The sequence below is a fragment of the Eschrichtius robustus genome, chromosome 5 (assembly GCF_028021215.1).
Source record: "Eschrichtius robustus isolate mEscRob2 chromosome 5, mEscRob2.pri, whole genome shotgun sequence".
NCBI classification, from domain to species: Eukaryota; Metazoa; Chordata; class Mammalia; order Artiodactyla; family Eschrichtiidae; genus Eschrichtius; species Eschrichtius robustus.
The window spans coordinates 72,076,613-72,098,855 of record NC_090828.1 but is presented as its reverse complement, the minus strand read 5'-3'; the positions used below and the strand labels follow the sequence as shown (position 1 = coordinate 72,098,855).

The 22,243-nt window shown below is 36.2% G+C and overlaps 1 protein-coding gene across 3 annotated transcripts in view; it reads right to left on the bottom strand.

The window, feature by feature from the left end:
* Window positions 1-1,200: 1,200 nt before the first annotated feature.
* Window positions 1,201-22,243, bottom strand: part of PLA2R1 (phospholipase A2 receptor 1) — a 113,670-nt gene continuing 92,627 nt past the window's right edge. For 2 of the 3 annotated variants that reach the window (XM_068545027.1, XM_068545025.1), the window contains 10 exons: window positions 16,551-16,668; window positions 15,730-15,860; window positions 15,212-15,359; window positions 13,107-13,223; window positions 11,810-12,048; window positions 10,061-10,229; window positions 7,993-8,133; window positions 5,667-5,783; window positions 4,187-4,363; window positions 1,201-1,684 (listed from right to left, as the gene is read on the bottom strand). In XM_068545027.1, coding sequence (XP_068401128.1) covers window positions 1,470-1,684; window positions 4,187-4,363; window positions 5,667-5,783; window positions 7,993-8,133; window positions 10,061-10,229; window positions 11,810-12,048; window positions 13,107-13,223; window positions 15,212-15,359; window positions 15,730-15,860; window positions 16,551-16,668 — 1,572 coding nt within the window. In that variant the 3' untranslated portion in view covers window positions 1,201-1,469. The remainder of the gene's footprint in view (window positions 1,685-4,186; window positions 4,364-5,666; window positions 5,784-7,992; window positions 8,134-10,060; window positions 10,230-11,809; window positions 12,049-13,106; window positions 13,224-15,211; window positions 15,360-15,729; window positions 15,861-16,550; window positions 16,669-22,243) is intronic. The other variant, XM_068545026.1, reaches the window with a different exon arrangement.

Here is a 22,243-nt window from a genome sequence, read left to right as displayed (position 1 = left end):
TTCCACTTAGAAACTTATTCATACTTTCTCCCAAGCTCCATCTTGTGACTACTTGCCACCAGTTTTGAGGCAGCTGGTTGTAATAACTAAAATTCACACTCTAGGGAGACTCCCCCAGTTTCTCTCTATCACAGGACCTTACTTAATTTTCATGACCACCTGATATTTTCTTCTTATGCATTTCTTTACTGGTTTACTGTTGGTTTTCCTTCATTCGAAAATAAGTGCTCGCCCCAATACCTCCAATCTCTAGAATGGCTCTTGGTACTTAACAGGAACTCGATAAACATTTACGCAATGAGTAAACTTTTGAACGTTGATTATGAAGTCCTTTTTCTTTATAAGAAATTAGTGAAGGAAGATCAAATCTGTGAGTTTTAATTTATGGATAGTATCATACTTTTAATCATTTTTTACTGAATGCATGAACTAGCCCAATGCAAATGGACTTGGTTCCCCCAAACCCTAGTTTACTCAATAGAACTCCCCAAATAAACTCCTTTATATAGCAAAGGTATCTAGATTACTACTGGAGAGTAATTTATTTAGTACTTGTCTTGTTCTAATGAAACTGTAATTCACATCTTTCATTTTTCCCCTTTAAATTCAAGTTACATTTTATATCTTTTGGTTGTTAGGAGTGGTATACATTTTATACCTTTAGTCTTTGATAAAGCTTGTGAATTTTAACAGTATTAGGATCAAAATAAGTTCCTCTGAGCTTATCTATAAGATCTTTTTAACTATCCAACTTTGTCATCATTTAGTAATTGATGATTTTAGGCCACATTGCATGGTTGCTTATGAAATTGTGCTGCTAACCAAGATTTTTACTATTTAAAGAAAGGTTATTTTTCTTCTCCTTTAGTTTGAGAAGTCAGAACTAATAAAAGTGAATGTCACCCTAAATACTAGTATAGAGCCCAGAACCTGTGAGTTTTAAGCTTAGAAATTAGTGTTTTCCAAACCCTGCTGTTAAACTGATCAAATTAAAAAACAAACAAGAAACCTCTCAAAAGCCTTTTCTTTTTTCCTCTCTTATACAAGGGTAGGACTTTAAAATTTGTTTTGCTTTTCTCTGCCTCTCTTTTTTAATGGAATGAGTATTGGTAAACGTCTGAATAGATATCAGATTAGTTTTAAAATTCCCAAAAATTTTTGGTAGAAGCATATTAATGCAAAAACTATCATTCACATTGGTTTGAGAGTTTTCATTTGGGAGTTTCTTTTAATAGTTTTTGTTTTCTGAAGAATAGCCATTGTAAAATCTCCCCTTTTAAAGAACAGATCACAGTTTGAGGAAATGAATAAATGAACACCTATCTGATTTGGTTACAATTCAAAACCAGTAATCATTTTAAGAATAATTAAAATGGTGACACGATTCACATTAGAGCGGCATCTGGTCTGTAAAGGAAAGTACTCTTCTTTACTCATTCTCATGGCCGTGGCATCCTCTCACTTCATTATTATTGGTCATTCTTCTCAAGATCAGAAATGAGAATATCTTCTTCTAAATGTACTGTACTAAAGTTGGTTGCAGGATAGTAAGGATTTCCAAACTGTGCAAGTCTCCTGAAGATACCACTATTGTGCTTGTATATGCAGAAGGAAAGTGTGGAAATCGCCAGAATTACTATCAGTGTCACTGCTACTGCAAGGGGTATAATGCTGTGACTTGGTCCTGAAAGAAGATGAAAAAAAGAAAACTTCAATGACAAGTAGTAAGATAGATACTGTCACATAGTTACTTTCTATTTTATTATTTCTATGAAAAATCAAAACTTTCTCTACTGTTCTAAACCTACGTTTTCCTGGATCCTCCTTTACTGTGTGACTATCTAAAATCAAATACAAAAAATACTGAGGTGAAAATTTCCTTTTGATCAGCAAAGTCATGTCATTGCTTATAGCAGGGCTCAGCAAATAATGGCCCATGGATCAAATCTGGGCACCTGTTTTTACAAATGATGTTTTATTAGAACTCAGCCACACTAATAATGTTTCTATTGTCTATGGCTGCTTTTGTGCTACAAAAGCAGTGTGACAGAAACCATATGGCTCCTACAGCCTGAAATATTTACTATTTGGTCCTTTAAAGAAAAGTTTGCTGACCCCTGATTTATAATAATCATTATTAGTGCTCACAAACACATACACTGCTTTTTTTTTTAAGCTGAAGAATCCCCATCCAGTTTCAGCACTGTGCTGCATTAAAAATATGAGTAAAATATAGTCCCTGCCTGCAAGGAACTCAGTTTTGTTGGGATCTGATGTGGAGTTGGTCCAGCAACGGTAACCTCCCTGGCTTTTTGCAAAGATTAAAAAAATCAGCACCTTCTCACCTTTTAAATCTCAAGAATCTTGGGAAATGAATAATAGCTCCCCCATTCAAAAAGTTAGAGGGTTCCTGTTTGAGGATTTTCTACTGTAAGAATGTATCTCTTCCAAGTAGACTCTATATCAAAGTTTGAACTCTGCTAGTTTTGATTTAAGCAAAGATCCAGAGAAATATGTAGGGAATGACCCAGAGGCAGAGCAGTAAAGGATTTGTGAGTGAAGGAAGTGCCTTAGTGCACTACTTACGCCCATTCACTCTTAAAAGAAATGTCAACATTACCAATAGCAAAAATACACTTAAAAAAAAAAAAAACCTCGATTTTGCAATTTTAAAATAATATTGTATAATTTTGCATAATATTATTGAAAACATGTAGTATTGTGTATGTGTAAAGATACATTTTAAAGAAAGACTGTTGAACGAGTATTCATTCTCAGGATGGAGGCAGCGGGCGGGTATAGAAGGGGCATATGGAATCAGAAAATGTGGCGTGTAGTTCTCCATGTAGTCTCCGTTTGGACAAGTACTTTTCTCATCTGTAACATGGGAATACTGAATCTGCTTCACTGCCTTGGAAAGTTGCTGTGTAGGATAAAAGAGGTGTCCTATGTAGTACAGGAAGCTTTAAAGTCCTGAACAGACATGAGGTGTTTCTGATTTGTTCTTGATAGTTGAATGCTAGTGGTTGCTTGGGCACACTAATAGGTTAGTCATGGTTTCCAAACAGAGTTGATATCCATACTTTCGGAGCTTCAAAGTTTGGTTCCCACACCTACCAGTTTTTGCTCTTTAATTCCCAATATCTAATCAGTCACCAAAGCCTGATTATTCTCTTTTCCCATTTCCACCTTCCCTTTTTTGTTCCCAGTTCTATCACTCAAATTACAACCATCTCCCTTTACATCAGATGGGTGTGACCCCACTGTTGGTGTCTCTAGAGCATGTAGGGGTTCCCTGTGTCCTTCACCATGGAGTTCAGCTCTTTAGCCCAGCACTTTCTGTGGATGGATCCTACAGTAATACGGTTTTATTCCCAACACCACCTAACGTGGTCCAGTCTAAGCTCATTCTCAGTTTCTGCCTTTAGTCATTCTGGACCTTTTATCCAATATTCCTTCCCTCCTCTATTCTCATTATCTTTTGCGATTCCAAAGACTCATCCCCTCTATGAAGTTTTCTTCAGGAGCCCAGGCCATATCAATCCCTCCTTCTTTATTAATACCTGCATCTAGAAACTGTTGTGATTACTATAAACACCTTCCCACTGTTAATGATCCTTGTTAACGTCTTCTCTTAGAAAGCTCTATTATTTGCAACTGACTAGAATTTTCTGGCTTATATTTCTAAAATTATTTATAATCACCACAAACTAAGTATATAGCTCAAGATGAAGTTATATGATTTTTATAATATATTATGGCTTGCAATAGAGAATCACATCTACTTATCCACAACAAGGATACCTAGACCTGAATTATATTTCCTGGGACCAAAGATGGAGCTTAAAATTCTGAGTAGCAGCTGCCAGAATGAGGGCTGCTGGTTTACATTCCCAGCTCTATTTGCTTGAGGTAAACTTCTTTTTTTGCCCATTAAGTTAACAGCTAGGGTGACACAAGAAAGTCATAGTCTTTGATTTGATTTATAATTATTTGTTTTCTTCATATCAGAGGAAGGAGCTGAAATGTTCTCCGACTTGTTTGATGTAAAACAAGACGATAATGTTAGAATCTACCTGAATACTCTCTGAATACTTAGATTTTAAAAGCTTTAAGTGCTAAAGAGGTGGGTCAACTTTAGTCAAGGTAGAAGCAAAATGAAGATTTACCTTCTAACTTTACCCACCTGCTTCCATTTTACATATAAATCCTTTTTTGTCTTGACATGAGGATAACTGCCACACTCCTTCAGGAATCCTCAGGGCAACACACAGATGGGGTTTGACGTGGTCCATCTCTGGCTTCCTAATACCCCAGTTTGACTGGTCTGCGGGAGTTCCATCAAACCACTTCATGGTTTCATCTGTGGAAAAAATGCTAACATGAATTATGTGCATGGTTATCAAACATACTAAGTCTGGAATGAACCTTAAAAAGCAGCCCCTAAATTTAATGAGACTCTCTCCTTATTTGATGCATTCAACTCAGTAGGTAAAATCATGAACTCAACATCAAAATGTAGGTATAAGTAAAATTGCCTGGTGAACAACTCTCTTTATTTTAGGTATATTGTTCTAATTTAGTTCATTCAAGATATCATGTTTCTTAATGTACAGTTTGAATTTGAAATATTCCCTATCATTACAAACAATTTAAAGAAATCATTTAAAGTCTTAACAGCTATATCATTACAAAGTAGATCACTTTCTAAAAGAATTTTACAGTCAGCTTCTTTTTTTTGTAAAGTACCCCTTAAAATTTATTAGATTTATAGATAGAATAATAAAATCGTAGGTTGAACTTAAAAGCTTAAAGAAAAAAAAACTTCATTACTTCAGTATATTGAATATCTTAGAAATCAAGTAGTTGCAAACAGTCCTTTATGAGCACAGAGTACAGTGAGCTTCTTTAAAAAGCAAGCCAGTGGTATACCAAGGGGTGGGGGCAGTGGTAGAATCCATCCATGTGTAGGTGATAAGGGAGTGCCTTGTCTGAAAAGGATTTAAAACAAACAATAAAAACTAAGCATAAGTCAGTCAGCTTTTTATTATCACCCTGTGCTAGAAATTTTAAGCAATGTCGGTGATTGAAATACTCTTCCTTGCCAGCATGGACCCATCCTCCACCTTGGTACACCACTGTAACAAGTTCTCTATACCAGTTAAAGTAATTTTCTTTACAAGTACTTTGAACAACCATCAGTTACATAAAGAAAAGAATAGCATGCTCTCATCTGATTACAAACTCTGGTTTTTATGAGTAGCAAATAACAATTCTACTAGCACTATTTAACACTGAAACATTTCCATAACTCTACTGTGCTCTCATAACATTTAGAAACCTGGGGTATTTTCAAGTAAATATGGTTTGATGTCTATGACTAAGTCTGTGAACACAAAGTTCCAGCCAAGCATCTTCATAATACAAGATTAAGTATAAGATAAACTTGTTTGTTTTCATTTTTGGTTTTCTGGGATTATTTCAAAGGGCAAGAGGGTATAAAAAGGGGTTAGCAATGATGTCTTTGGAAGAAATGGCTTTAGGATTTATGATATTTTTTTAAACAGGAAGGTATCCAAGGGAAGTTTTCTGGTTTGCAGATGCCATTTCCATCAACCTTGACCACTGTGTATTTATTTATGCCCTCTCTCTACCCAGTCACTTACTGTCACCATCAAACTGAGCATTCAGCCAAACCATCTGGACAGAAGAACTGAAAGCTAAAAGCTGGTCTAGAAGAAATGAATTTTCAGCTTCATCTTTGATTGTTAAAAGATTAGCTCCTATAAAAGAGACAAACAGCAAATGAATAACTATTTGTGTTTACATGTAAATACAATTAAAATAATTTCTTCTATACCATAATTCATAAAGCTCAGGCTTTGATGCATGTAAATCAATGAAGTTAGAACACTCCTTCACACACCATACACAAAAATAAACTCAAAATGGTTTAAAGATTTAATATAAGACATGACACCATAAAACTCCTAGAAGAGAATGTAGGCAAAATATTCTCTGACATAAATCATAGCAATGTCTTCTTAGGTCAGTCTCCCAAAGCAAAAGAGATAAAAGCAAAAATAAACAAATGAGACCTATTTAAACTTATAAATTTTGCATAAACAAAACGAAAAGACAACCTATGGGATGGGAGAAAATATTTGGAAACAGCGCGACCAGCAAAGGCTTGGTTTTCAAAATATACAAACAGCTCATATAGCTCAATATCCAAAAAAACACAACCCAATAAAAAAATAGATGGAAGACCTAATTAGACATTTCTCCAAAGAAGACATACAGATGACCAACAGGCACATGAAAAGATGCTCAACATTGCTAATTATTAGAGAAATGCAAATCAAAACTATACTGAGATATCATCTCAATAATATTGAGATGCTATCCAGTCAGAATTGCCATCATCAAAAAGTCTACAAATAGTAAATGCTGGAGAGGGTGTGGAGAAAAGGGAACCCTCCTACACTGTTGGTGGGAATGTGAATTGGTGCAGCCACTATGGAGAACAGTATGGAGGTTCCTTAAAAAATGAAAAATAGAGTTACCATATGATCCTGCAATTCCATTCCTGGACATATATCCAGAAAAGATGAAAACTCTTAATTTGAAAAGATACAGGCACCCCAACGTTCATAGCAGCACTATTTACAATAGCCAAGACATGGAAGCAACCTAAAGTGTCCATCGACAGATGAATGGATAAAGAAGATATGGTATATATATACAATAGAATATTGGCCATAAAGAAGAATGAAATAATGCCATTTTCAGCAACATGGATGGACCTAGAGATTATCATACTAAATGAAGTAAGGCAGATAGAGAAAGACAAATATCATATGATATCACTTATATGTGGAATCTAAAAAAATGAAATAAATGAACTTATTTACAAAACAGAAACAGATTCACAGACATAGAAAACAAACTTATGGTTACCAAGGGGAAAGTTGGGGGAGGTATAAGATAGGAGCTTGGGATTAACAGATACATACTACTATGTATAAAATAGATAAACAACAAGGTCCTTCTGTGTTGCGCAGGGAACTATATTCAATATCTTATAATAACCTATAATGGAAAAGAATCTGAAAAAGAATATATATCTATATTTCTATCTATCTATCCATATCTGAATCAATTTGCTGTACACCAGAAACTAACACATTGTAAATCAACTATACTTCAATAAAAAATTAAAAAGCTCAGGCTTTGAAAAGTGAAAATTTCTATTGTTAGTAAGTAATTTTTGATTAGAATTTTAAAAGTAGTATGACATTTAGTAAAAGATACAAGCTTGTACTTAAAGAATAGAATATTAATTTTCAGGAACATTAAAGATTCATAATTCAAATTCATTCAAAGGGAACACTTTTTTGGGAAAGTGCAGTATCCTGAGACATCGTCTTGGTTTTTTTTTTTTTTTTTTTTTTTTTTTTAAGGTTGTAAGTTTCTTTTTTTTTTTTTAATTATTAGCACCTTTAATTATTATTTATTTATTTTTTGGCTGTGTTGGGTCTTCGTTTCTGTGCGAGGGCTTTCTCTAGTTGTGGCGAGCGGGGGCCACTCTTCATCGCGGTGCGCGGGCCTCTCACTGTCGCGGCCTCTCTTGTTGCGGAGCACAGGCTCCAGACGCGCAGGCTCAGTAGTTGTGGCTCACGGGCCTAGTTTCTCCGCGGCATGTGGGGTCTTCCCAGACCAGGGCTCGAACCCATGTCCCCTGCATTAGCAGGCAGATTCTCAACCACTGCGCCACCAGGGAAGCCCTGGTCTTGGGTTTTTAATTGTATACTGAACATTGAACATATTAGCCATCCCCCAAACAAGCAAATTCAATAATATTTACTTTTGCAATTGTTTTTGTTGCTTCTGAAATCACTAAATAATCAGACAAATGAAGAAAACTACATTGTTTACTGAAATGTCAAGAAGGAACACATTGAAAGCATTTTACCACAACAAAAGAATTACCTTCCTTTTTGCAAAATTCATGAGCAGCCTCAAAATTCGTACTGTCTAAGACTGTAGAAAAACTGTAGCAGTTACTTTTGAATTTTATCCAGGGAATAGATGTTTCTGAGCACAACTCTGGGTATCCAAATGGTCTTGTTTCTATGAACAAAATCAGTTATAATTTCAGGGTGGTGACTGGGTTCACTTATTGAGATAAACATTGCATTACATTATATGAAAGACCACGATAAATATATGTAATGAGATTTTCATGATAATACTCTGAAAGAGTGGGTTTAATGTAAATGATTACAAAACTGGAATGGCTTATAGCATGTCTGGCAGAAATAATCTTTACCTACACATAACAGGGTATATTAATGCATAGCTTCATAGGCTTAGTTTGGGTGTTATCTTTAATATTTCCAATTAGTGTCCTAAAGGTTGGAAAAACTGGGGGATGTGATTCAGAGAAATACTGGCAGCTGAATGAAGTTGGTAAAAGACACTTCCAAATGTACAGAATGTGTTCCATTCAGTGCTGAAGATTTAGTAAATCCTTACCTGCTAGTCAACTTAGAGAAAATAAAGCATTCAATAAAGTAACATATCATAACATAACATAACATAGTATAACATAATATATCATAACATATCATAACATAATGTAACATAACATATATCATGACATAACACAACATATCATAACATAACATTAGTATAACATAATATATCATAGCATAACATAACATAGTATAACATAACATAATATAACATATATCATGACATGACATAACACAACACATAACTAAGGGGAATTTAGGGAAGTCTTTGTTTCAGAGGGCAAGCATGAGAGTCAGACGCACCCACACTGAGATCCTAGGTGCATGGCTGTGGGTATGTTACCTATCTTCCCCACACTCCCACACACGTAAAAGAGAGCTAACAATAACATCTTTCTTACAACTTAAGAAGTTTAGGTGAGCTAGTGCCTGTCACTTAAGCACTCAATAAATGTAGCGTTATTGAAAAAAGAAGGATAACTTCATGGTGTTTTAGAAGGAGAATTAGCTTTCCCAATACATATGGCTATCATTTACATTTTTGTCCTGAATTGTTTTGAGCTGAAGTTATGTAATATGTGTGCTATTTGACTTATAGTATCCAGAGAGTAAGTAAATACATGCACACTTACTAAATGAGAGATTTAAAAAGAAACCAGTTAGTGTTAAGGAAATTTCTTTTTGTACACCATAGCAATCAAAGGAAAGGGGACCTGATTTAATGGGATAAACACGACATCAGAAATCAAGGAAACTTGGCTTCTGCTCCTGGTGCTGTTGACAGACATCTGTGAGATCTTCAGGAAGCTATTTAATGTTCTGAGTTTAAGTTTCATCTTTAAAATAATGTTCATCTGGTTGGGTGAGGTGAACATTCAGTGTAATGAGATATTATTATCATTATTGTCATGTTTTATATATACATATATAATATAAATATAAATATTATTACCATGATGATGATGAGGAGGAGGATGATGATGGCCCTAGAATCCTATTAGTCTTTGACTTAAACATAAATCTTCAGTGGTATTCAAGGTCTGCCACACATGCTCCTAACCTATGTTTCTAGCCTGATTTCCTACCTCTCTCTTACCAAAAACCTGCCATGCAGGAAAATCTCAACACCAGCTTTGCTCAGCTACATGCCCAGTCCTTTTTTCCTCCCATGTCTGCCCAAGCTTTTCTGCTCAGAATGCTTCTCCATGTCCCATCATTTCCTGATCACACCCATTCTTCAAGACCAATCTTCACAGTCATGTCCTTCAAGAAGGCTTTTTGCTTTTCCCCAACTGGATCTGATGTGTCTATTTTCTTGCTATCCCCCCACAGCACTTGCTGTGGCTATTATATCATTTGGTAGCCCTGCCTCGTGTAACACTTGTACATCACCTACCAGACCAAATGCTTCATGAGGGCAGATAATTCTTACTACTTTCCCTCATAGCTCTTGCTTAGCACAGTGCCTTGCATACAGTAGGTTCACAGTATGTATTTCTTGAGTTGAATAGAATTGAACCTACCTGTGGGCACATGACAAATGGCTCCTTGCAGATATGACTCACAGGCTGTGCTACTCCAGTGTCCACTGGTGTCGGCAAAAACACAGTCACCCAGGAAGGATGACTCATCGTCTTTCCAAAAAGTGAAGGAGGATTTGGTGCCATCTGACCAGTCAAAATTAAGACCATTCTGTGGAGGGAAATTGAGCCATCATTGCCTTGCCATGAATGCTGGCAACACCACCCAATGCTGTCTGAGCAGCTCTCACTTCATGCATAGATTTATATTTCTACATCTAGACTTATATTTCAGGAAGTCTAGGACAGCTTGTGGATATGGCCTGACAAAAAGGACTATCTGCCATAAGCAATATCTTTTTTAGTTTTTGGGAATCCTTGGTTCCCTCCCACCATAATTTCCTGGTAAGCAATCAGAGTGAAGTTGAATCAATATCTTGTTCTTTACACCAAAATAAATTTAAGATTGATCAAAGATTCATACATATAATTGAAAACATAAAAGTGCTAAAGAAAACTTGGCTAAATATTTTATACTCTTGATATGGGAAAAATCTTTCCGAGTCTGATAAAAAAAATCCAGAGGCCATAAAGCAAAATTGACTACATAAAGTTAAAAATTCTGTAATATAAAAATACAATAAACAACCATGAAATACCATCCTTTCACCTATCCTACTGGCAAGGATTAAAATTTTGACATACCCAGTGTTGGCAAGGATGTGAAAAAACTAGATGTTATCATACACTGTTGTTAGCATGTAAATTGGCACAAAATTTTAGAGGACAATATGGCACCATCACTTGTTAAAATTTATAAAGGGTACTTAGCAACTTCATTCCTGGGGATTTATCCTACTTGTACAAGGATATTTGTTGTGCATTGTTTGGAATTGTGAGAACTGGGAAGAACCCAAATGTCCATTCACATGAGAATGGTTTAATAAATTGTTGTATATCCATATATGCTGCTGTCTCAAAGAATGTATTAGATTTTTATGAGCTGACATAGAAAGCTGAACAACATATATTAAATTAAAAGCAAGCTTAAGGACAGTATATATAGTATGAGCTCATTTATATTTTTAAAAAATATACATACTAATCCATTACATGTGTATATATATGCATACACAGAAAATTTCTAAATGACACACAAGAAACTGTTTACAGTGATTAACTTTGAGGAGTAGAACTAGAGGTCAGGATAGAATAGATTTACTTTTCACTATTTGAGTTTGTAATACTTTTATTTTAAAAAATTTAAAAATACTACTTTCCAAACCATTTCCCTAGAGGGGGAAAATAACGCACATGTTAAATTCCAAGGGGTACTGAATTAATTAATAACCAAATTTCTATGCAGGAAGCATGATTCATTTTTCTTGGGGATTCTTTAAATGCAACAAATTACCCAAATGCAGGTGCTTGAGTTCAGTATGTATTCCAGTGCACCTATAAGTCAGTATCCTGAAAATTTTCAGACATCTTCAGAGAAACTTTGAAGGGCATGAATTTCCAGAAATTAGGCAAGTAGATGTTTACTCTAAAAAAGGACACCTTTTGTAGTTATATGCTGCTCATGAGGTTGGTCAGTAGTTATTGTATAATCCAATTACCCAAATGTTACATTTACTCTTATTTCATGGCTTTTTTTTTTTTCCTGTGCTAATTTCAGTGGCTATAACACTAAGGAGGTAGATATGAAACTTAATTATGCAAGGATTGTCCAAGGGATTTTAGGACACCTACATCTTCAGTGAACAGTCCAATCCAGTGGGCATGTCCTAGCCGGTTGAGGATAACAGTGAGGAAAGACTGGTGGTACTGGTCTGTAATGCTGACCAGTTCTGCTCCGTGCATCAGGCAGGTTTTTAGTGCTGTATACCAAGTCATATTTGCATTAATTATTTTGTAAGTTCTGTTTCCATATTCTAAGGTATTGGGGATTGGATACATATCAGATGTATTTATACTGTGTCCAGGAGTATCTAGAAAAAGAACAACAAAAATTATTTGTAGAACCTGGATGAGAAAGGGGGAGGCAAAGCTTAGCATGGATCCCTGTACAATGAACCATGCTCTTGTTAACATCAGAGTTTTTCTTCCCAGAAATGACTATTTCAAAATGAAGACAGTACCTGTAAGCATAGGTGATACTAAAGAATGAAAACACCTAGGAAATTTAATGAATGAGTTTTAAATATATATATAAACATATATTGAATCATTTCTAGATTTCCCATTTTTGACAATCCCTTGTCAAACTGACCACTTTTTGGTGGAACTGATAGGATCTCCTTAGGCAAGTTTACTTCTACTAGGTACACTCAGCCTAACACATGCCTCTGGCAGAACTTAATACTTACTAAGAGAATATTAACATATATAATGTAGTCAAACACTGCTTTGCAAACACAATTTACAAGTGCATATTCTCAAATATAACACTTTATTAAACTTTTGAGACTGTATGATAGTTGCTATCATGTTTAATGCTAACATGTATAATTTCTAAAGAGAAGTTAAGAAATAAGTTAATGCTTAGAAATACATACAGTTCTTATAAACCATTACTATTAATATGCCACCTAGCAGAGTCAAGATTTATAAATTAAAAGACAAGGTTTTCCCACACATGATCATTGGTGCTTTGTATAAATGAGTGGCTGTGATCAAGTGAGAACCAAGCTCATGTGTTACATACAGATGTTTCTTCTTTACTATGTGCATTTGCCTTTTTGTTCTGTACTATCTTTAGGCTGAGTTTAGGCATCCTAAAACACACAAAAAAGGTAAGAATTTCTCAACTGTCTGATCCAAAGTGGCTGGGATTTCTCTCTGTATACTGGTTTTTATCACGTTTGGGGTTGAAAAGGAGCATGGTGGATAGGTCTGAAGACCTGGGACTCAATCCCAGTCCGGACCCTAAATGGCCAAATCAGCTAATCTCTCTAAACTTTAAATTTCTGGTCTGTAAGAGATTACTAAGGCCTTCGTTAGAGGCGTGTGGGTAAAATTCAAGGAGATATTCACATAGAGCACTTACTATAGGATGTGGACCACAGCAGGCACTCAGTAAATGCTGCTTCTTGCTCTCCTCTCCTCTTCTTGTCACACTCTCCCAAATAAAAATGGCTGAGTGAGGATCTGACTTTTCCTGAAACTGTTACCTCAATATAGCAGTAGTACATATTGTAAAACCAAAGTGAAATTAATCTATTCACCAATTAAATTCTGATGGACCACACTTTCATCATCTGTTTTTCTTTGTAGAACTCTGTTTGCCAGCTGATGTACCAAGACTAAATGTTATTTATACAAAACCAGCATAATACCAAAGTAGCCATTTAAAAATGATAACAATTATTAAAATTAAAGTAACTGAAATTCTTTGTATGTGTGACCCAAATACCAATTTAACTGGTTTTCCCCACTAAGTCGTGCACCTGTATTTTCACACATATGAACTTCTCCCTATGTTATTGATTTCATCCAGTTTCAAAACATAAGTGATTTTGAGCACTATGATTTTGCCATCTGCTGCCCTGAGAAAGATCCATTGGAAACCAAGTTCAAAATTGGGGGTCTTGACTTTGCCCTTGTCTCTCTTTTTATTCAGATATCTTTATTCTTTCAGGCAGATCAAAGACTTTAGGTTCGAAACCCAATGTAAACACATACTCACATGGCACACAAAGAAGAGGAGTCAGAATTTGGATATTCATTGTAGACTACAAGAACTTGTGTAGTTGAATAATAATATAATAGAAACAATAATAACAAAAGCAACAATTGTTTGTTAAACACATGCTAGGAACTTGCTAAGCATTGTATATATGTAGAGTCTGTGAGATAGTTATTATTCCATTTTACAGATGCAGAAATCAAGGTTCAGAGAAGATAAGAAACTTGACTGACAGTTTATTTATAGAGGTGGAATAGGAACCCATGTGGGATTTGAACTCCACCACCACTGCTCTATACTATCTCCAAAAGAACATAAACACTGTTAGTCCCAAAAATATCAAAGAGAGAAAGTGGTCAGAGAGTACATTTCAAGAAGAGATCAACATCAAGGTCCTAGAATAGAATCATTGTATTTGAGAGAACTTGAATATGTTACTTATTTTTCCTAAGCCTCAAGTTCCTCATCTGTAAAATGTGGAAACTTTTACCTACTTCATAGAAGTGTCGGGAGGATTTTATGGCACAATACTTATAAAAAGCAAGGCACAGTGCCAGGTGCATCATAAGTGTACAAGTAATGATGTATTGATATTATTTCTTTTCTGATGAGACTCTGCTCTTCTCATAATACTCTTGCTATAGCTGATCTGGTATCTTTCAGTTCCTGACCACTACCATGCTAAAGTGATAACTGTGAACTAAGAAAGAGGATTTCTCTGGAACTGCTTTTCTGAGGATGGGTTGATACTTAGTATCATCAAAGAGTTCACATGTATGCAACACTGAGAGGTATAATTCATATTCCAAGTAAGCATATGTATCCTAGGCTGCCTAGAATTCCACACAGCTCCAGACACAAATTATGGCCTTCTAGGGAAGCCTGGGACTCAGTAAAAGCATGAGATGTGAGCTATTGTTGTTGTTGTTTTTATTTTTGTTACTCAAGGTCACTTACAGTGCATTCACAATGTTCATGTCCCCACTGGCTACCTGTAATACTATAGCTTTGGTATTTCATACCAGAAGTCATTGGGGGTTCTGATCATCAGATCTAGAAATGTGCTGTTTGCCATATTTAGCCACAGAGACCATTTTAGGGTTCCAAGAAAGGAGTAAGTATTGAGTTGGTTTATGTCCTTGACTCTCTTCCAACATTTTTTCAGTGTCTTTTTTAAAATATCTGAACAGACACATAATCCTAGAACAAGCATAAAGCCTTTTAATATGACCAAAATGGATGCATAAACTTGGTCATCACTCAAGTGGTCTCTGGAGTCCTTAGAACCCCACTAGGGGGCACAACCCTGAAGTAGTGGAGATTAAGTGACCATATATATGTAAAGCTTAAAGAATAAGTGCTGGCACTTAGCTATGAAACTATCATTTATACAGTGTGTAAAACAAATGTGGAAGAGAAGAGTGGGCCATGGAAATGAAAGGAATAAAAAAACAAATATTTCTTACCCTGCATTTTTTCACAAACAAACCCATAACCTTCTTCTCTACAGTCTTCAAAATACCATTTTCCAGTGAAATGAAAATTAGGATTATTTGACAGCAAGGCACAGAGAGGAATGCGTTTTTGAACTTCGGTGGTGTTATGACTTGGAATCTTCAAAAGAATACACGTTTTTTAAAAATGGTAACATATAACGTTATCATAGCATTGATATTTTTATTAAGGACATAATTTTAAAAATTCAAACACTATTATTCCTTTATTTGCATTTAATAAACCTGTTCACAAATCAGTTCATAACCCACAAAATAAATAATTATTGTGATGAGTAAAGAGATGATATTCATGGAACACATGAAAATTATATGAAATTACATTATTAAAAATTAATATATTAACAACCAACTAATAAAAATTTATGCCTACAAAATATAGGAAGTAAAAAAAGAAAAACTTCAGTAAACAAGTCTCAAATAGGATCTCTTGCTAAAATGATTTCTAAAAAATAAATCTTAAAACTTACATTTACTATATCAAATGGGGACCAATTAGAATATGACACGGGCCTTCCATTTAGCCATTTTTCATAATCATCATTTTGTAACCCTATCCACACATTAGTGGTATGGCCAAAAAGATTCATAGTAATGAAAGCTGAAAAATAAGAATACATTATCAAACTTAATACCATATAAACCATTTGGGTAATCATCAAATTCTGTTTATAGCTGTGATTTTATTTAAATGATAGCAAAACTTAATTATGAATCAATTGTAGGAATTTGTTACTTTCTCCTTATTAAGATGATGCAGTCTCTGTCACTTTTGCTCAGTTTAAATTGACAGAAATTAGCTGGCTAAGCCTGGGATTTCATCATATCATTAGCAAAACAATTTCCAGTGTTCATTCAATGCCTTTCTAAACAAAAGAGGGTTTATCCATTATACTTCACTAAAGTATACGATTATTGCCTAAATAGCAAATGAAAGTGTGTAGGTAACTCTAAAGGGATCTAAAAAATTATACCATGCAATTATAATAGACTATACCTCAGATTATTTTAGCCATTTTGAAATGCCGATCATTAATATATCCTTATTCTTTCCACTACGCCTGGTGAGACAAAAGGCTCCAAAAAATCAGCAGTTTGTAAACAACGGAGTGTACTAACTTTTACAGATGTCATGATATAAACCTTATAGGTCACACTGAAAACTTACGTGTCACCAGCAATATAATACTTAAAATGTTGATTTGGAAATGTTAGTATTTTGGAGGAATATTTTAACAGACGCTTGAATAAAAATGGTGATTTTTGCCTGATTGAACATTGAGTACTCTACCTTGTTCCACCTCATTTTCAATGGCGACAAGTGTCCCCCCTTCTTCAACGCAAAAATCTTGAGCAGATGTCCAGTTCTTCCAATCGCTTGGGTCTTTGGGGATTTTCATCAAAAGGCACTATAAAAATGTCCAAAAAAGCATTCATTTCCATATTTTTCTAAATGAATTAAAAGTTTCCTAAAGATACTAAGGACCAGCTTTGAAAATTTTTTATAATTTTCTTGCACAGAAATGACTCTTTTTTTTTTTCCCCCCCCAGCTGCTCCAAAGGTGTGAAAGAAAAACAAAGAGGACCAGCTTTCAGGGTGAGTCAGTGCCTTTTGTGCATTTGCATCAGGCGGGAACAGAGGCAAGGATGTGTTTTGTCATGCAGGACGTCCGAACGATGTCTTCGGCTCAATGAAAAATAGCATTCCTTCTAAAAAGGAGCCAGTCTGACTGCAAAGTTTACAGTGGAGGATTTAATCTTTAAAAAATTTCTTTCAGTGGCAGTTAATAGATTCGTTCAATTTTATTTACAAATACACTTCCTCACTTTAAGTGAGAGAGGAATACTGGGGAATCAAACCACATCAGGTATTTAAATTCACTAAATACTTGGAGTCAGCCACGTGGTCCAAAAGTCAATGAGGAAGAGGCAGAAAAGAAAAAAATGAGCCCAGTGGGAAGAAAAGCAAGGGCAGGACCAAGGAAACCTAGGAAGGAGAAACAAAGGGGAGGGGTGCCAACAATGTCAAAAGGAACTCAAAAAGAAGGCTGTGGGGTTTGGCAGTGAGAGTTGATTTTCACTCAAGAGAGAATCATGTCTATGGCGTGGCAGGGGTTACTCATTATGGGATGAGAAATATGGAATGGTAACTGCTAGGCAGATCAGGCCAGTTGAAGAAAATCACCCCCTCACCAAGCTCAGTGAAAGTTAACCATGTTAGTTGGGCTATATGGAGTCAGGGGAGAGGGAAAGATAGAAGAGAAAGGCTGTAACAGATCAGGCAAAGTTCCAGAGAAGTCCGGAGAGACTTTATGCAAAAAATATTCCATGTGGATTATTCTCTCATTAATGAACATAGCCAACCCTGCTCATTGATAGGTCTGATCTTGAGATCTGCCACTGAGAAAATCCAAGCTACAAGATTATTCTAGGCTAATGTGACAACCTCCATGCCACGTGAGAGCGCATCCGTCTGCATCCTTCTTTAATTTCTAAGTTTATCAGTCCCCCATCCCTTCCCTACCGTTGTAGACTCCTTACAAAGCAGAGGGACTAAGTGTTGCTCCTCTTTGAACAGCAAAACAAACAATAAATATTTATGCAACAAAGTAAAAGCCAATAGACCCTGAAATGATTGTCAAATGACGTTCTCAGGATTCTAGATTTAGTCCAGTGGTTCTCAAACAAGGCCATTTTGCTCCTCAGGTGATATCTTCATAATGTCTAGAGACATTTTGGTTGTCACAGTTCAAGGCGGGAGGGGGTGGTGACTGCTATTGGCAGCTAGTGAGTTGAGACCAGGGCTGCTGCTAAACAATCTATAATGCACCGGTCAGTCCCTCACAACAAGGAATTATCCAGCCCCTAATGTCAATACTGCTCAGGTAATTCTTTTCAGAACCCAATTCTGAACATGTCACCCTTCAGGGATTTTCCACTGTTCTTAGGATAAAAACCAGAAACTCTGGTCTAGCCTGAATTTGAGTTGCCAACTAAGAGAGGAAGTATATTTTCTCTTCTTCTGATCCCCTTTACCTTATTTGCTTCACAAAGAAATGGAATTGGCTTTAAAGGGTTTTAATTTTATAACAACTATCCTTTTATCAGTTTCCTTTCATTCTGCCTCTTTCCTCTAATTACAAATTCCAGAGAGTGGCGCATACTAATTATTAGGAAGTCTTATCATTTAATGCGAATTCACCTTGTGTTCAGATAGTTGCGCTAATGAACCATTTATAAATACCAATGAACCTCACTGTTTCATTTAGCTCAATAAATCGTTCCAGAAAACACACACACATACTCCCACTTCCCACCCAGCCCCCCCCCCCCCACCCTGTTTGCCTCAGCCAGGATTTACCAGCTTGAGTATGGGAGTGTAGACCCCCATTGCCACAACTTCATTGTTTCTAAAAATATAACATGTTTACTAACACACTTTGAAATTGTGTCAATAATTAAAGCAAAGTAGCAAGATGGAGTACAACACCCTCAATTTTAAATTGTTTATTTACTTACTGATTTGCAAAATGTGATCAAGTTTAATGCATCTCTGATTATTACTGTGAATTAAGGATACCTTACTGTATTCCAAACGAGTTTTGAATATAAAACTCTTTTGTCTCAAAGTCATTTCCAGTTCAATACTTGAAAATGGAACTCACGATCTTCCTCCCAAATTTGTCCTTTTTCAGTGTTCTTACTGACGTTGAATGGCATAGTCAGGCATGCATTTACCTAAATCTGAAACCTGAGCGTCTTCTCACCTTTCAGTCACCTTCATCACCCCTTCAGTCCTACCATTTGGACATCCCATTTCTGAGACCTTCACCACTCTCTCTATTCCCACCACCCCACAGTCTCTGCCACCATCATCTTAGCCCAAAGGACTTATCTCTTGCTTGGACTATTGCAATATCTTTCTAACAGCTCTTACTTTCCTCAACCTCGCCTTCCTCCAATCTATCTTTGGTACTGCAGCCTGAATGATTCTTTTCAAAACTCAATCCCAATGATCATGTCTCTCTTTAGTTAAAACACTTCAGGGTTTCCTATTGCTCTTAGGATAAAAACCAGAAACTCTAACACAATAATCGCCCTTGCCTACTTCTTTTGTCTCACTTTCTACATTCTAGTTCTCTATGCTTCTTTTACTTTCTTCAAAATGTCACATGCCTTCTCACCACAGGTCCTTAGTACATGTAGTTTCCCCTACTTTTAATGCTTCATGTCCTTCTGACCACCTCAGTCAGGTCCTCCTGTTATATACTTTTATGGAACTGTGTAACTCTCCATCGCTTGTGTCACAGCTGTAAATTAGAGTTATTTTCCTGATTGATTTGCTAATGTTTTCTCTCCCTCTAGTCTGTAAGCTCCCAAAGAGAAGGGATTATATTTGTTTTTGTCACCATTGAGTCGCCAATATCCAGCATAGTTAAATGCAATGAATGAATAAAGTACTAAGAATTTGAATAATTTAAAAGAGGAGAGAGTGTTTTTTGTCTTTTGTTTTTAAGGAAAAACTATGTCGTGCATGAAACCAAATATTGGCTAATCCAAAATTAGATGGTGCAAAGCAGCCATCAGCGCTAAATCCAGGTCCCTGAATAAAAATGTATAAGTGGAAGCACAAGAGTTAATCTAATATACACGCAGAATTTCTTCCTCTTACATACAACTCTGCTGTGACAAGTATCTTAGATGACTCACTCTTCCTGGGGGAATCCCTGGTCAAGCCTCTTTTACATCATCAAACATGGGGAAAATAATTTATGTGAAATGAGAAAAGACACTTAACTTCTGTTATCTCAGTTTTGAAACTCTTAAAGGCGAAGAGTCAACCAAGTGGGATTTTTTTCTGAGAAATAACCAATGAAAATTTGTCCTAGGAAGTTGACAAACAAGAAGCAAAGTTTAGTGGAACATAATACATTGACGCTTATTCATAATTCTGAAGTGAGTAATGTCTGTCGTTGCTATCTCCCAGTTTTCCTTCTGTAGCTTTTTTTTGTTAGTCAGAACTATCCCCACTGGGCTTTCCACTCCTCTCAACTATTAACCCTCCTATTCCCACCTTTTCTAATGATCTGATAAACCCACTTATCCCAAAGTGTAGGTGACAGATGAGGCCATCTCAGAAATATTTCCCTTAAAAAACTTAATGGAAAGTGTTAAGGCAAAGGAATGAGACTCCAGTGGTGGGATTTTAGGCATTAATATGCAGGGGAGAGCACTGTGGGTGGGGAGACACCCTTGGGGACCCTGAAATCTCACTCTGTAACAGGTCACCCTCCCATGAAGCCTGCTGTGACCCTATCCTTAGTAATCAAATCCTCCGAATGATTGATTAGAAGACTAAGTTGTGTAACTGTTGCATTGCTGGGCAATTATTGGCTGCGCATTAGAATAACCGAGGGAGCTCTTAAAAAATACTGATGCCTGGATCCCATGCGGATCAATTAAATCAGAATCTTTAGGATGTCACCTGCACCTTGATATTTTTAGAAAGCTCACCTGGTGATTCTAAATACTTGATCAGGGCTGTGAACCACTAATCTAGCTACTAGTTACCAATAAAAATTAAAAATACCCTCTGAGCTACATGAGGGTGTTTTTTTTTTGTTTTGTTTTGTTTTTTTTTTTAAGAAATTCACGTTCTTTTATTTATTTATTTATTTATTTATGACTGTGTTGAGTCTTCGTTTCTGTGCGAGGGCTTTCTCTAGTTGCGGCAAGCGGGGGCCACTCTTCATCGCGGTGCACGGGCCTCTCACTATCGCGGCCTCTCTTGTTGCGGAGCACAGGCTCCAGACGCGCAGGCTCAGTAGTTGTGGCTCACGGGCCCAGTTGCTCCGCGGCATGTGGGATCTTCCCGGACCAGGGCTCGAACCCGTGTCCCCTGCATTGGCAGGCCGATTCTCAACCACTGCGCCACCAGGGAAGCCCCCATGAGGGTGTTTTAATCCTGCTCCATAGTTAGCCTCAGAAAGCCCTTCTCCTCTCATGTGTGTGTCTGTGCTTTACTCATGCCCCTTCTTAGTCTTTCAAAGGAAGCATTCACTTGCTCTTTTGCCCTGGGTCTGCTGCACCATCACCGTTACCATGCCCATATGTGTACGTACGCCCCATGTTTACACAGGAGGAAACATGGAATAGAGCTAAGCTGTGTAGATAAGAAAGTTTAAGGAAAGGACAATGGCCAAGGGTAAACCAAAAACAACCATTTGTGTAAGTTTCTAAGAATAATTTCTCTAATGCCAGGGATATGACTTGTCATGAATTTCCTTAAAATATTCTTTTTTATACATGGGATGTACTTGTCTTAATAGTTGTGAAAAACTATCAGGTACAAGAATTAACTAAAAATGGATCAAAACCTAAATCTAAGAGCTAAAACCGTAAAGCTCTTAGAAGAAAACATGAGGTAAATATTTGTGAACTTGGATTTAGCAACATATTCTTAGATATGACACCAAAAGCATGAGCAACAGAAGAAAAATTAGAGAAATTGAACTTCATTAAAATTAAAAACTTTTGTGCATCAAAGGACATTATCAATAAAGTAAAAAGACAACCTAAAGAATGAGAGAAAATACCTACAAAACATATATCTGATAAGGGTTTTGTATCTGGATTATGTAAAGAACTCCTACAACTCAATAACAAAAAGACAAATAACCCAAATAAAAAAGTGGGCAAAGGAGTCGAATAAACATTTTTCCAAAGACAATATACAAATGGTCAATAAGCACATGAGAAGATGCTCAACATCATTAGTCATTAGGGAAATGCAAATCAAAACCACAGTGAGATAATGCTAGACTCTAGTGTTGGCAGTAATCAAAAATACAGGTAATAACAAGTGTTGTCAAAAAAAAAAAAAAAAAGCAAGTGTTGTCAAGGATGAGGAAAAATTGCTAGCATACACTGTTGGCAGGATTGTAAAATCGTTCAGCCACTGTGGAAAACAGTTTGCTCGTTCTT